Source organism: Ranitomeya variabilis, chromosome 2, assembly GCF_051348905.1.
Source record: "Ranitomeya variabilis isolate aRanVar5 chromosome 2, aRanVar5.hap1, whole genome shotgun sequence".
Lineage (NCBI taxonomy): Eukaryota > Metazoa > Chordata > Amphibia > Anura > Dendrobatidae > Ranitomeya > Ranitomeya variabilis.
The window spans coordinates 302,738,214-302,752,282 of NC_135233.1; the positions used below are offsets into that span (position 1 = coordinate 302,738,214).

Sequence of the window (14,069 nt, forward strand, 5' to 3'; positions counted from 1 at the left end):
ACGCCGATACCCCATATGTGGAGGTAAACCACTGTTTGCGTGCACCGCAGAGCTTGGAAGTGAAGGAGCAACGTTTGACTTTTTCAATGCAGAATTGGCTGGAATTGAGATCGGATGCCATGTCGCGTTTGGAGAGCCCCTGATGTGCCTAAACAGTGGAAACCCCCCACAAGTGACCAAATTTTGGAAACTAAACCCCCTAAGAAACTTATCTAGATATGTGGTGAGAACTTTGAATGCTCAAATGCTTCACAGAAGTTTATAATGCAGAGTAGTGAAAATAAAAAAAACATTTTTTCCACAAAAAAGATTTTTAGCCCCCTAAGTTTTTATTTTCACAAGGGTAACAGAAGAAATTGGACCCCAAAAGTTGTTGTCCAATTTATCCCGAGTACGCTGATGCCCCATGTGGGGGTAAACCACTGTTTGGGCGCACGGCAGAGCTCAGAAGGGAGGGAGCACCATTTGACTTTTTTAGCGCAAAATTGGCTGTCGTGTTTGGAGACCCCCTGATGTACCTAAACAGTGGAAACCCCCCAATTCTAACTCCAACCCTAACCCCAACACACCCCTAACCCTAATCTCAACCCGATCCATACTCCTAATCACAACCCTAACGATAATCACAACCCTAACCCCAAAACAGCCCTAATCTCAACCCTAACCATAACCCTAATCAAAACCCTAAATCCAACACACCCCTAATCCTAATCTCAACCCTAACCTCAAACCTAACCCTAATCCCAATACACCCCTAACCCTAATCCCAACCCTAACCTTAACCCTAATCCCAACCCTAATCCCAAACGTAACCCTAATCCCAACCCTAATCCCAACCCTAACCCTAACTTTAGCCCCAACCCTAACTGTTATGACCCCAATGGCAGAGGGTCTCAGAAATAATTACTAAGTCTGCAAACACAAAAACCAGCTCATAGGGCAGTGGTAACTGGGCTGACCATATATCTAATCCTAGCACCACAAATAACAGCAGCCGGGGAACGTGCCTACGTTGATTCTAGACGTCTCGCGCCAGCCGGAGAACTAACTAACCCTAGAAGGAAAAAGAAAGACCTTTCTTGCCTCCAGAGAAAAGACCCCAAAAGTTGGATACAAGCCCCCAACAAATAATAACGGTGAGGTAAGAGGAAAAGACAAACGTAAGAATGAGCTAGGTATTTAGCAAAGAGAGGCCCACTAGCTAATAGCAGAATATAGCAAGATAACTTATATGGTCAGCAAAAACCCTATCAAAAATATCCACGCTGGAAATTCAAGAACCCCCGAACCGTCTAACGGCCCGGGGGGAGAACACCAGCCCCCTAGAGCTTCCAGCAAGGTCAGGAATCACATTTAGTACAAGCTGGACAAAAATGAGAGCAAGCAAATAACCCAAAAAACAAAGAAGCAGGACTTAGCTTAATTTTGCACGAACCAGGACCAGCAGATAGGAGCAAACAAAAAGGATCTGATTACAACGATGCCAGGCACTGGACTAAGGATCCAGGAGGTTTATATAGCAACACCCCTGGACTAACGACCCAGGTGGGTGCAAACTAAGGGAAGAAAATCCCAGGCGCATCTGCTGCCCCATTGTGAGGTGCGGGGAGGCGGGGGCGGAGTTCCGGCCGGTCGGAAATGGCGGACACGTCGCACAAAAAAAGTTACATGGAGCTTTTTTTTGTGCCGACGGTCCGCCAAAGCACGACGCATCCGTCGCACGACGGATGCGATGTGTGGCAATCCATCGCAATGCGTCGCTAATGCAAGTCAATTGAGAAAAAACGCATCCTGCAAGCACTTTTGCAGGATGCGTTTTTTCTCCAAAACGACGCATTGCGACGGAAGCCAAAAAACGCTAGTGTGAAAGTAGCCTAACCCTAACCCTAGCCCTAACCCTAAATTTAGCCCCAACTCTAACCCTAACCCTAATTTTAGCCCCAACTCGTCTCTCCTGCCGGCCGGCAGATGGCAGCAGATGGCGGGCGCACTGCGCATGCGCCCGCCATTTTCTTTCCCGGAAAAAAATGGCGGCGCCCATCGGGAGCCACAAGGAGCACCGGGGGAGATAGGTGAGTATTGGGGTTTATTGGGTAAACAGTTAATTACCGGCGATCGCAAAACAGGTCGGTAAAAACCGACCCCGATCATGTTCTTTGGGGTCTCGGCTACCCCCGGCAGCCGAGACCCCAAAGATCTTCCGGGTGCCGGGCGGCGGGCGCACTGCGCATGCGTCCGCCATTTTTTCCCCGGAAAAAAATGGCGGCGCCCATCGGGAGCCACAAGGGGCTATCGGGGACCCTATTTCTGTCCTCCGATGTGCGATCACATCGGAGGACAGAGAAATTAAATGACAAATCGCGTTGTTTTTTTTTTGTTGCTACCGCCGGTAAACGGTTAATTACCGGCGATCGCAACTCGGAGGTCGGTAAAACCCCCCCGAATCATGTTCTCTGGGGTCTCGGCTACCCTCGGTAACCAAGACCCCAGAGAAAATCCGATTCTGGGGGGCGCTATTCACTTTTTCCACAGCGCCGTTAATTAACGGCGCTGTGGTTTAAGTACCCTTAGCGGCCGCCGTTAAAAGGCGTATCGGCGGTCGTTAAGGGGTTAAGGTGAGTTACTAACTTGTAATTACATTACTTTATTGCTTTCTATGACTTGAGTTTGATCAATGTGGTCATTTTCTACCAGTGGCTAATGTGTTCTTAGGTTGCATTTTATTTTAGCATTTATTTGGACTCGGGATGTATTAGATGTTGAGCCCTGCACAATTGTTATTTTTATACTATGTGTATGCTTAGGGTTTTTATTGCTACTTAATAAAGTTTATACATACTTTTTTTCACGTTTTGTAAATGCCGTAATTTTCTTAAAGGTTGTATAAATGCTGTATTACTCATAAAGAACATTACTTCCATAAGTTTTGATATGTTTTTCAATCAGTAGATAATTGTATTTTGCACCTTACAGATCTCTCTCTAAATATATGTGAGCGCAATATGATAGACTGACTATAGTATTCTTTTAGCCTCTTGGATAAAGAATGTTTTATCCACTGTCATTAATAAGGGTATTAAAAATGGTGAAAAAATAAAACAAAATCTAGTACAAAATTGCAAAATTATCTATTGTTAAGTAGTTAAAGATTAGTATACAGTTTAATTTAGTTTAAAAGTTGTTTTTTTTTCTCTCTTTAATTCTGCGTTAAGTCCTATCTATACGTCAGTGTTAAACGTTTCCATGTCCCTAGCATACAGAAGAAATGATTTATGGCTGTGTTTTCCTAAAGCTCCATAACCAGCCACTTCCAGTTGTTCCCAGCATAAATCAAGAGCAGCCCGGGAATGACGGAATATAGTGTAAGAATTATTGCTAGCAGAGATGATGATAGAAACATAACATAAGAAACAAATGGGGAGGAGAGGATGGCTCTTACGTGGAGAAGGCGTTGTTCTGTTTTTCACAGCGTATTCCTTTGCAGTTGTTAGGTTCCTCAGAGGCACTGGTCTCATAATAAAAGTAAAGTTGGTTTAGTCCATTGGCAAAAGCCAAAAGCACCAAGCAGTAGATAAAGAGGAATTTGAGAATGTCCAGCAGCATCCGTCCTAGTGAAATCTGTAGAGGGCCAAGATGGGAGTTTGCAGTGAACAATGAGATGAGGCGCAAAGAGCTCAGGATATTGGATATTGCAAAGAGTGCTTCGGCAATTAATGTTGGGTGCCACATATCCCATTCCTCTCTTGGCCGTGAGCCGTTGTACTGAGGGAATAAATATAGGAACAAGCTGTAAATTATCCAGGTTGAGTCACACAGAAAATGTCCTACGGCTTTTGCCAAATGGTGAATTTAATCAATGGTAGCATTGCCCTTCTGCCTCAGGAAATGTCATGTTTACTTGCATTGAAGGGCTTTGAATTTGACTTATCTCAGCATGCCCACTTTACAAGGTCACAACAACAAGTACCGGTAGATTAAAATCCCAGCCCAGCTTAGTAACTGATATTACATTTTTAATACAAGGCCGGCATCTAGCAAGGTAACAGGTTGTCTGATACTGGGAGAGATAGATTAGATACCGCAAACATTATCACTCAGTCACTGCTAATAAAGAAATGTCCCTATTCACTAGTAAAATCTAATATTACTAGTCTGTGGATTAGTGCCTTATTAGGAAGGGACTGATATTTGGCTACAAATTTGGATAATGCTCTACATTGTCACATCTTATACCTAATAAAAGTCTATGAGGACCTAAAATATGCATAGCCATTTATTTTGTCTTATATTTATATTTCTATTTGTTTGTTTCCATGACCTACATGCCCATAGGGTTGATCATACTGACAGATTCCCTTTAAAAGCTGTATATGCAAAATAATACCACAATATTTTTAAGCAAGACTTTGCCATTTAGATAGTTGCTAACTTAATTTTTTATATTTTTGCCTCATTAGAGCAACATACATTGCTAAATTTGCCAGCCTTACAAACTAAGCCATTGTAAGAAACAAGAGATAAATGAATCTATCTGCAGGACCCTGGTCCAGCGGCCATGTCTATAACCCTGTCAGATGCCCACTACCAGCCAAAATCCTTGATGCTCCTTTGATTTGTTGACCCGATGCAATGCCAACATTGTTGTGTGACAAATGCGTGACGTAGCACCTGACATACTAATGATCAGATGAGGCCGGCAGGTAGAAGGCAGTTCACAGGGCTCCCATCCGGCAACCATGGAATACTGACATGGTCACTGGACCAAGGTCCTGTAAATTGATTAGCTCATCTCTATAAGAAACTCTAGAATTGTATCTTACTGAATGTACAGTACGTGATAAATCTTACCTTCACGTAAGCAACAATTTTAAGAGAGATGGTTGCAAGGTATAGGGAGTTCATTGCAAAATCCATGAGGTTCCACCAGTCATGAACATATTCAGTGAATCCCCCATCCCACATTTCTTTTATTTCTCCCCAAATAAAACCTGTAAAAAAAGAAACCAGTCAGATACTAATACAGGGGTGGTAAATTTAAAGACATAAAAAAGTAATTCTTGTCTAGTAATTCTCATCTTTTTTTTGTAAATTCAATTTTTTTTTAAATCAATCGAAAATACAAATAAATAAAGAAATATGACTAAAGATAAGTTAGCTAGTTATGGTGTTAAAAGGTTTTTTATTCACTCAATGCTGCAAAAAATGATTAGTCCCGGTAGGATCTTCTGCAAGTAGAGGCTTTGTCATGACTGAGCAAAAAAGAAAAAATCCAATCTTTTAAATTAAGAAAGAATATTACATACAATAACATTTTAAGCACAATCAGTAAAAGGGTTGGTGCCTCACTAGCACAATCCAATGTCATATTAGGACTTAACTAGAACAGAGGTGTCAAACTGCATTCCTCGAGGGCCGCCAACAGGTCATGTTTTCAAGATTTCCTTAGCATTCCACAAGGTGCTGGAATCATTCTGTGCAGATGATTAAATTATCACCTGTGCAATACAAGGAAATCCTGAAAACATGACCTGTTGGCGGCCCTCGAGGAATGCAGTTTGACACCTCTGAACTAGAAGATAGATCAACTTTTACTCTTAATCAATGGGAGTGACCACTCAGGCCTTGAAGTAACGAAGCTTCACATACTTCTTTTGGCAATATCAATTGATAGTCTACATCAGTTGGACCAGCTGTGATCATTTGATAACCATAGGTAACCATGATATAAGGAAGAAACAATGAATATATGATCAGAACACTCAAGCCATAAAATAATACAAATTTTGGTTGACACTCCGGACCTGACTGAAATTTGTATTACGGTATCTTATGTTCTGATCGGGCCAATATTATATTTAATGTGACTTTTTTCAAGCCTCTGTGCCTAATTGCTGTGTATGTGCTTCTTAAAAGACAATCTGCATATTTTGTTAGTATATTTCTCACACTATTTTGGCATATTGAATTATTTATCCTCTGTACACTTTAATTTTTGTGGTTCTTTTGCTGCAAATTTGATTATTTTTCCAGACAATGCTAATATTATCTGAGTTCAAATTTAATCCCAAAGTGCTGATCTACTGATATTCATCAATGTCTGAAATGTCCGTAGGCATCTCTGTACATGATCCCATCCGCAATGACGAGAGTAGAGAGCGCTGCAGCTGTACTTCTTACATTCTGTATAGAGTAGATTGATGCTTTTATGGTTTAGTGCAGTACCGTTAGCAATGCCGCCAGTGATTATACCCACTGAGATTTTCAGAGAACTTACTCCATCTGCGCTCCTCTACCTCCTTGTCACTCACATATGAGCACATTACTACTACATGACAGCACTTTGTGTAACATTAGCATACAAAAATATTGTATTTTTTATATTAATAGGAGAATAATATTACATTTAATATTGTAATGACTAAAGGAATTCACACTTGCAGTATGTTCATACCTACGTCCAGGGCTCTCGTATTAATACATTTGTTTGAAAAGATGTAGACTACCTTAAAGGAGGACAAATAGAACCCAAAACTGTATACTTCATATTCCATTTACTTTTACCAAATCAATGTTTCAGGCAGGTGCGCATTGAATCCCATTGTTTGGGGGTTCACATGGAAGCACTAGGCAGAGACTTGAATCTGCTGCAGTGATAACAGGTCCTTACGGCCTGCCATGAATTATTTATATGGTTTAAATGAAAGGAAACAGTATCTAAACCTGGGTGATGAGTTCCAAAAAGTAAAATTTTCTTCCATCATCAAATAACAACATTTCGACCTATTGCAGGTCTTTATCGAGTATCAAGACCTGCAATAGATCAAAATGTTGTTTTATTGTGGACTAAAATTTGACTTTTTTTATCTCATCACCCGAGATTAGACGAGGTTTGCTTTCATGTATGCTGTGAGCATTCGAAGTTGGTTCCCTGGAATTTTAAGCGAGTATCCAGCTTAGTGAGTGTTGTCAGCCCCCTTTTTTCTTCTAGACTGCTTTATTTTCATGGTTGTCAGGTTATAAGGGCACATGATCATTAACATGGGTCATTGAGCAAAACATCCTCAGCTACAACAAGCAGAATATTCCTATATTGACTACATCTATACATAAATTACAGTACACATAATTTAATGGAAGAGAATAGTAGAAGTATGTCCTCTCTTGTCAATGAGAATTAGACAAAAGCTTACAGAACACGCTACTTCTGAACATCATGAGATCCCTGCTGAATGCAACTCAAGAATGTAATTTGCAAGTTGAACTTTCAGCCCGAGAGATCTCGGTACAAAGAAAAATACTAAAATCCTGAAAGAAATAATGGATAATAGAGGAACAAAGGTATTAATGAAATCATAAAGGTAAAATGCGTGAAACAAGTATGGGAGCAATGAGGGATGTCTCTTCAGGCAAAATAAATAAAACTGAAGACAGGATGGCACCATTCTTTATGCTGTCCAAAACCTGACATCTTGGACAACCACTCCATTCTAGATACAAAGGCATCTAACTGTGTCATTAATCTCTCAGATTATAAACCCAACAAAGTGGGGTTGGCCGTGCTTTCTAGAGGACTCTCATTTTGTCCCACTAAGGCCCTGGATAACACTGAACTCTGTAGTGATATGGAACATTTTTTCAGGAGACTGCGCCTGAGGGAATATTTAAATGATACAGAAGATTCAGAAAACACTCGGACTGAAGGAAAAGGGATCCTAACAACCAAGAAGAGGTCAGACTGGACACCCCCACCTGGACGCAACCCTCATTTGGATAAATATATAGACTCCTTCAGACATTTGATAAAATTCACTATCATAGACACCAACAGGAGACAAGCATCCAACATCAGTGCCCAGGAGAGAAAGGCCATACAGTCTTTGAAAACCAACAAAGAAATCATCATTAAAACTGCTGACAAGGGAGGTGCAATAGTCATGATGAACACATTGGACTATATGAAGGAAGCAAACAGACAACTTATGGACACACGCTACTACAAAAAATTGGAGTCAGATCCTACACAGGACTATTACAAGGAACTAAACAAGTTGGTATCTTGTCTGCCTGACGAATCCACAAGAGCCGATTACCTGATACCAAAAAGTCCAAGAATAGGGACATTCTACATGCTTCCCAAAATCCACAAATCTGGAAATCCAGGAAGACCAATTATTTCATATGTGGGCACCCTCACTGAGCAGATATCTGGATGGGTAGAGGGTATTCTTAAACCCCTGGTAAAGGATACACCCAGCTTCATTCAGGACACAACTGACCTATTGAATAAACTAGCAGCAATAGGTCCTCTACCAGAAGGAACCATCCTGGCCACCATGGAAGTGGAATCTTTGTACTCTAATATCCCACACCAGGATGGATTAAATGCCTGCAAATTCTTCATGGTAAACACAAGGACTGATGCGGATTCTGTGGTGAAATTTATAAAATTCATCCTCACCCACAATTACTTTGAATTTGACAGCAAGATCTATCTACAGGAGACTGGCACAGCAATGGGAAGTAAAATGGCTCCACAGTATGCAAATCTTTTCATGGCCAAGCTTGAAAGTGACTTTTTGTCCTCATGTCCCATCAGGCCTCTGGCCTACTACCGCTACATTGATGATATTTTAATTATCTGGACGGAGTCTGAGCATCAGATAAAAGATGTTCCATGAACAGTTTAATCAATTTCATCTCACCATCAACTTAACACTCAACTACTCCTGTACTGAAGTTAACTTTTTGGACACCATCATTAAGCTGCAGAACAATGAAATAGAGACATCCCTGTATCAGAAGCCAATCGACCGTCCAACATACCTTAAATGGGACAGTTTCCATCCAAAACACATAAAAAACTCTATTGTCTACATCCAAGCCATCAGATGCAATCGTATATGTTCCAACCCAATGGATAGAGATGAACACCTTGGTCGCATCAGAAAGACCTTTTTGAATCAGGGCTACTATCCAAGAACAATTGAAAACCAGATTACAAGAGCCACCAGAATATCAAGGCATCACCTGCTACATTACAAAGCTAAAGAAGAAAATAACCGGGCACCTCTAGTAGTCACCTACAATCCAAATCTGGAGGTGCTAAGGGTAGGTGCACGGAAATTACAACCTTTACTACAAAAAGATGCCCGATTATAATCCATTTTTCTAGATCCTCCACTACTGTGTTTTAGGCAGCCCCCTAATCTAAGAAGCATCATTGTCAGAAGCTTCCTGTTCTCTCCAACAGCTGCAGGAACCTTTCCTTGCAACCAGACAAAATGTAAAACCTGTCCATTTATAATGACCATGGACCGCATAAAGATCCCCAATTCACATCAGGACTACAAGATCCCAGGTACTTTCAGCTGCATCACATCTAATGTGGTGTACCTAATTATTTGTACTAAATGTCCAACTGGGGGTCTGTATGTAGGGAAGACAGGGCAGAAACTGAGAACAAGGATAAATTCTCACCGCCACAGAATAAGAGAAAAAAGAATGGATCTACCTGTGGCCAAACATTATTGCATGCATGATCATAGCACCACGCACCTGAAATTACTTGTATTGATAGGTAACTTCAAATCTCAGAGACAGGAGAATCTGGGAGTATAAACTTATGACGACCTTTGACAGACTTAGTGCAGGAATGAATGTGTCGCATGGATTGATGTCTTGACCTGTGTAGTCTCGAAAGCTTGCAATTTGTTACCATCTTTTTAGTTAGCCATTAAAAGGTATCAACCACTGAGGACTCTCAATTCTAAACATTTTACATCAATTAAGGAATTTGCACTAAAGACCTTATGGGGCATAATACCAAAGAACCAGACCCCAATCAGAGGACAATAAAACATTCACTCCTTATCTAGGAACTGTTCCAATATTTATGGACACAACTGTTTATCACTTTCCAATAATGACAGTTCTGTGCTGTATTGTGTATAAATATGTGATTCTTCAGATGTTGTATTAGTCTTTGCCTGATGAAGAGGCCTGAGTAGTCTCAAAAGCTTGCAATTTGTTACCATCTTTTCAGATAGCCATTAACCATCAACCACTGAGGACTCTCAATTCCAAATATTACTCTGTCTACTGGCTAACTCGTTACAAAGATATATATCTTTCCTATATCATTATGCTGTCCAGTCAGTTTCTGAAGACTTTTTATCTTTGCTTCATACAGTAATCTCACCACTTGAGATAAAGGATGTTTTAGGGTACCGTCACATTAAGCGACGCTGCAGCGATATCGACAACGATGACGATCGCTGCAGCGTCGCTGTGTGGTCGCTGGAGAGCTGTCACACAGACAGCTTTCCAGCGACCAACGATGCCGAAGTCCCCGGGTAACCAGGGTAAACATCGGGTTACTAAGCGCAGGGCCGCGCTTAGTAACCCGATGTTTACCCTGGTTACCAGTGTAAATGTTAAAAAAACAAACACTACATACTTACATTGCCGTGTCTGTCGCGTCCCCCGGCGTCCTCTTCCCTCTGAGCAGCAGCGCGGACGCTGGGGGACGTGACAGACATCAGAGGGTGAGTATGTAGTGTTTTTTTTTTTACTTTTACAATGGTAACCAGGGTAAATATCGGGTTACTAAGCGCGGCCCTGCGCTTAGTAACCCGATATTTACCCTGGTTACCATTGTAAAACATTGCTGGCATCGTTGCTTTTGCTGTCAAACACGACGATACACGCCGATCTGATGACCAAATAAAGTTCTGGACTTTCAGCAACGACCAGCGATATCACAGCAGGATCCTGATCGCTGCTGCGTGTCAAACACAACAATATCGCTATCCAGGACGCTGAACGTCACGGATCGCTATCGTTATCGTTGTAAAGTCGCTTAGTGTGAAGGTACCTTTACTCCCTGGGTTTAAACTTATCACTCGTTGATGAAGAACTTGCATGTCTTTATTTTCTAATAGAAAAACCATCAAAACAATGAATATCTAAGAATTATAGGAAACCAATGGTCATAAATTATTTGGTGAACTTGAAAAATCAACATTCCACTAGTCTAGAATAGGAAATACCAAATTATAATTATTTTAGGATTATATGAAACTCCTCCTCTTTTGCAGATTCCAAACATCAGGCAATGCATATGTGGGGTCAATTCTCAGTTAGGATATCCCTAATTAATATTAGATTTAGCCCATAAAAGTGTGATGATGGCAAACAGAACTCAATTATTCATTCCCCAAAAAGAGACCAACCAAGATTAAGGGAACCGTCGGCAATGAAAAGAGGGCCCATTAGTGTATTAGGAACTTTTGATAATAAAATAATGAGAATTTTGAAAAATAAAAATGGTGATACTAGAGATGGTCCTTGACTTGACAGACAAACTCACAAAAAAAACAGTATAACATACAGAGATCCTTAAGAGCAAGACTTATAAACAGTCACTATCAAGCCCCACAAGCCTTAGGATACTGGCCAGACAGATATCCGATACTGACATATAAATAAATGTGGCCAATATATAGCCTGCCTCTATATAATAGACAAAGAAGAAGAAAACAAATCAGCTCACCACCAATACGAAAAAAAAAAAAAAAATAGGACTTTGTGCGATGCAAGGAACCTCCAGACCGTTGTCCTCAAGTAGTGACAGTTTAATAGGAATAATTGTAATCCAGCACCGCAAAAAATATTTAAGAGAATTTTTATTAGACAATTGTCTGCATAAAATAATTTAAAGCAAAAAGCCCCTAGAAATAAATTATAGTCTATGGACTTAGTGCTTCTATGACTAAGGACTGTTACCAGTACGAGACTATCATTTATTTCTATTTTTTTATTTTATAATTGATTTTATGGAGGCAATTGTTGAATAAAGATCGTCTTTTTAAATATTTTTTTTGATGCTGGATTACAATAATTTATTTTATCCTGCTTCTTTGTAAGACAATCAAAGACATTCTAAAGTCAATCAACCGAAAAAGAATACGCCATACAATATTTCCCTAATTGTACCAGTCATTGACTGTCCTGCTGATTTTGTGGATAAGTGACAGCTAAGGAGACATATAGGCGACCACTAAGAAATAGTAGGGAGACATGTTTGGGAAAAAATATAATGGAGTGTAAAAACTAAAGATGAGCAGAATTAAATTCTCCTTGAATTTTAATTGTTTTTTCAGGAAACGGATTTCTTGCAATTCGCTCTACACAGACTCGGCAAAAATAAAATTCACCTAACCTCTCACCTGGCCTGCAATCCACATAACCCGCTGTCCAGTCCTCATATCCCCTTCCCCCATCACATGCAAACCTCTTCACTCCAAGCTCTGGATTCCAGCTCAAAAAGATCTCTGATGTCACTATGCATCATGGTGCACATAGTGTTGTCATGATGTTACAACATATTACATCACGCAGGGTTTTCTGAGGCCAAGTTGGGTAGAAAACTACGGCCTGGAGAGCAGATGTCGAAGAGGATGTGCACAATGGGGAAAGGGAAAATGAAGAAATGAAAAGGACCAGATGGTAGGCAGTGAGGATGGCAGTCTGTTGAGCAGATAGGTGACTATTTATTACTATCTTTATTTTCACCCTGTAATTCCAGAGCATAATAAGGAATATTCGGCAAAGCTTTTACACCAGAAAATTGGTGTAAAATGATCTGAAGTGTCGCAAACAATGCAGAGTTGTGCAAAAATGTAGGCGTTTTAATGCCAGCTTGAAGAAGCTCTGCCAAAATGGTCAAAGCTGTAGAGGATCCGGGACAGGGCATGGCCAAGCCCGCTCGTCAAATTTAGCAAAAATGACTGGGGTTCTTATACCTGAAATGTTAAGAAATATTACTCCAAACTTAATCCAGGCACATGTCTGGTGAGATGCATGTGTCTCTTAATGAATTTATTGCTTCATACTCCAGCAAGCCCTTCATTATGATTGGCGTGCTCAATATCTGTCTTAATGAATCAGCCCCATTGAGTCTACCCTTTATTCATGTGGAGACCACATATATAAAAGGTGTTGTCTAGTGAATAAAAAATGTATTTTAGAACGGTATTTGCTTCATAGTTCATCTCAAAATACTTGTGATGCCAACTGATTCACACACTGGCCACCATAGGGATCTGTGCTAGGAGGAAAGAAGGCAAGCAGTGAGTGAGCAGGGGATTATCTATATCCAGAAGTAATATCTGTCATTGTAATCTTGTCTGTGATGATTGTTGGAAATGATCTCTACAAAAAAGGAAGTATCAGCGTATTATTAGGCCTAGAGGCCTTTTGCGTAACATGTAAAAAAAAAGGACATTTTCTGATTGCATATTCCCATTAAAAATGTAGCACTGAACTCAATGGAAATCTGTTAATCATTTACATTTTTAATGTAGTGATCAATCTGCTGAATTAGTGCTCAGGTGTCAAAGAGGATTATTTGTTTCATGGCATTAGGAATCTTCCCTCTAATTACAGTCTTGGCATTGACTCAAGATTATTTTAGCGTCACACAATTTAAATTGTTATAGTTATTAAAACAATTCAGAAAAATAGTTTCCAGTATATAGCATTGAATTAGATTTTCACATTTATACAGTTGTGCGCAAAAGTTTACATACCCCAACAGAAATTTAGCTTTCTTGGCCTTTTTTGAGAGAATATGAATGATAACACCAAAACTTTTTCTCCACTCATGGTTAGTTGTTGAGTGAAGCCATTTATTGTCAAACTACTATGTTTTCTCTTTTTAAATCATAATGACAACACAAAACATCCAAATGACCCTGATCAAAAGTTCACATACCCTGGTGATTTTGGCCTGATAACATTCACTGAAGTTGACACAAATGGGTTTGAATGGCTACTAAAGGTAACATCCTCACTTGTGACCTGTTTGCTTGTAAACAGTGTGTGCATAAAAGCTGAGTGAGTTTCTGGGATCCAGACAGACTTTTGCATCTTTCATCCATCCACTGACATTTCTGGATTGTGAGTCATGGGGAAAGCAAAAGAATTGTCAATGGATCTATGGGAACAGGTAGCTGAACTGTATAAAACAGGAAAGGGATACAGAAAGATATTTAAGGAATTGATGATGC

The 14,069-nt window shown here is 40.1% G+C and overlaps 1 protein-coding gene across 1 annotated transcript in view; it reads right to left on the reverse strand.

The window, feature by feature from the left end:
* Positions 1–14,069, reverse strand: part of TRPC5 (transient receptor potential cation channel subfamily C member 5) — a 519,478-nt gene that overhangs the window by 82,887 nt on the left and 422,522 nt on the right. The window contains exons 5-6 of the mRNA XM_077285167.1: positions 4,849–4,988; positions 3,440–3,762 (exon numbers count right to left, since the gene is read on the reverse strand). Coding sequence (XP_077141282.1) covers positions 3,440–3,762; positions 4,849–4,988 — 463 coding nt within the window. The remainder of the gene's footprint in view (positions 1–3,439; positions 3,763–4,848; positions 4,989–14,069) is intronic.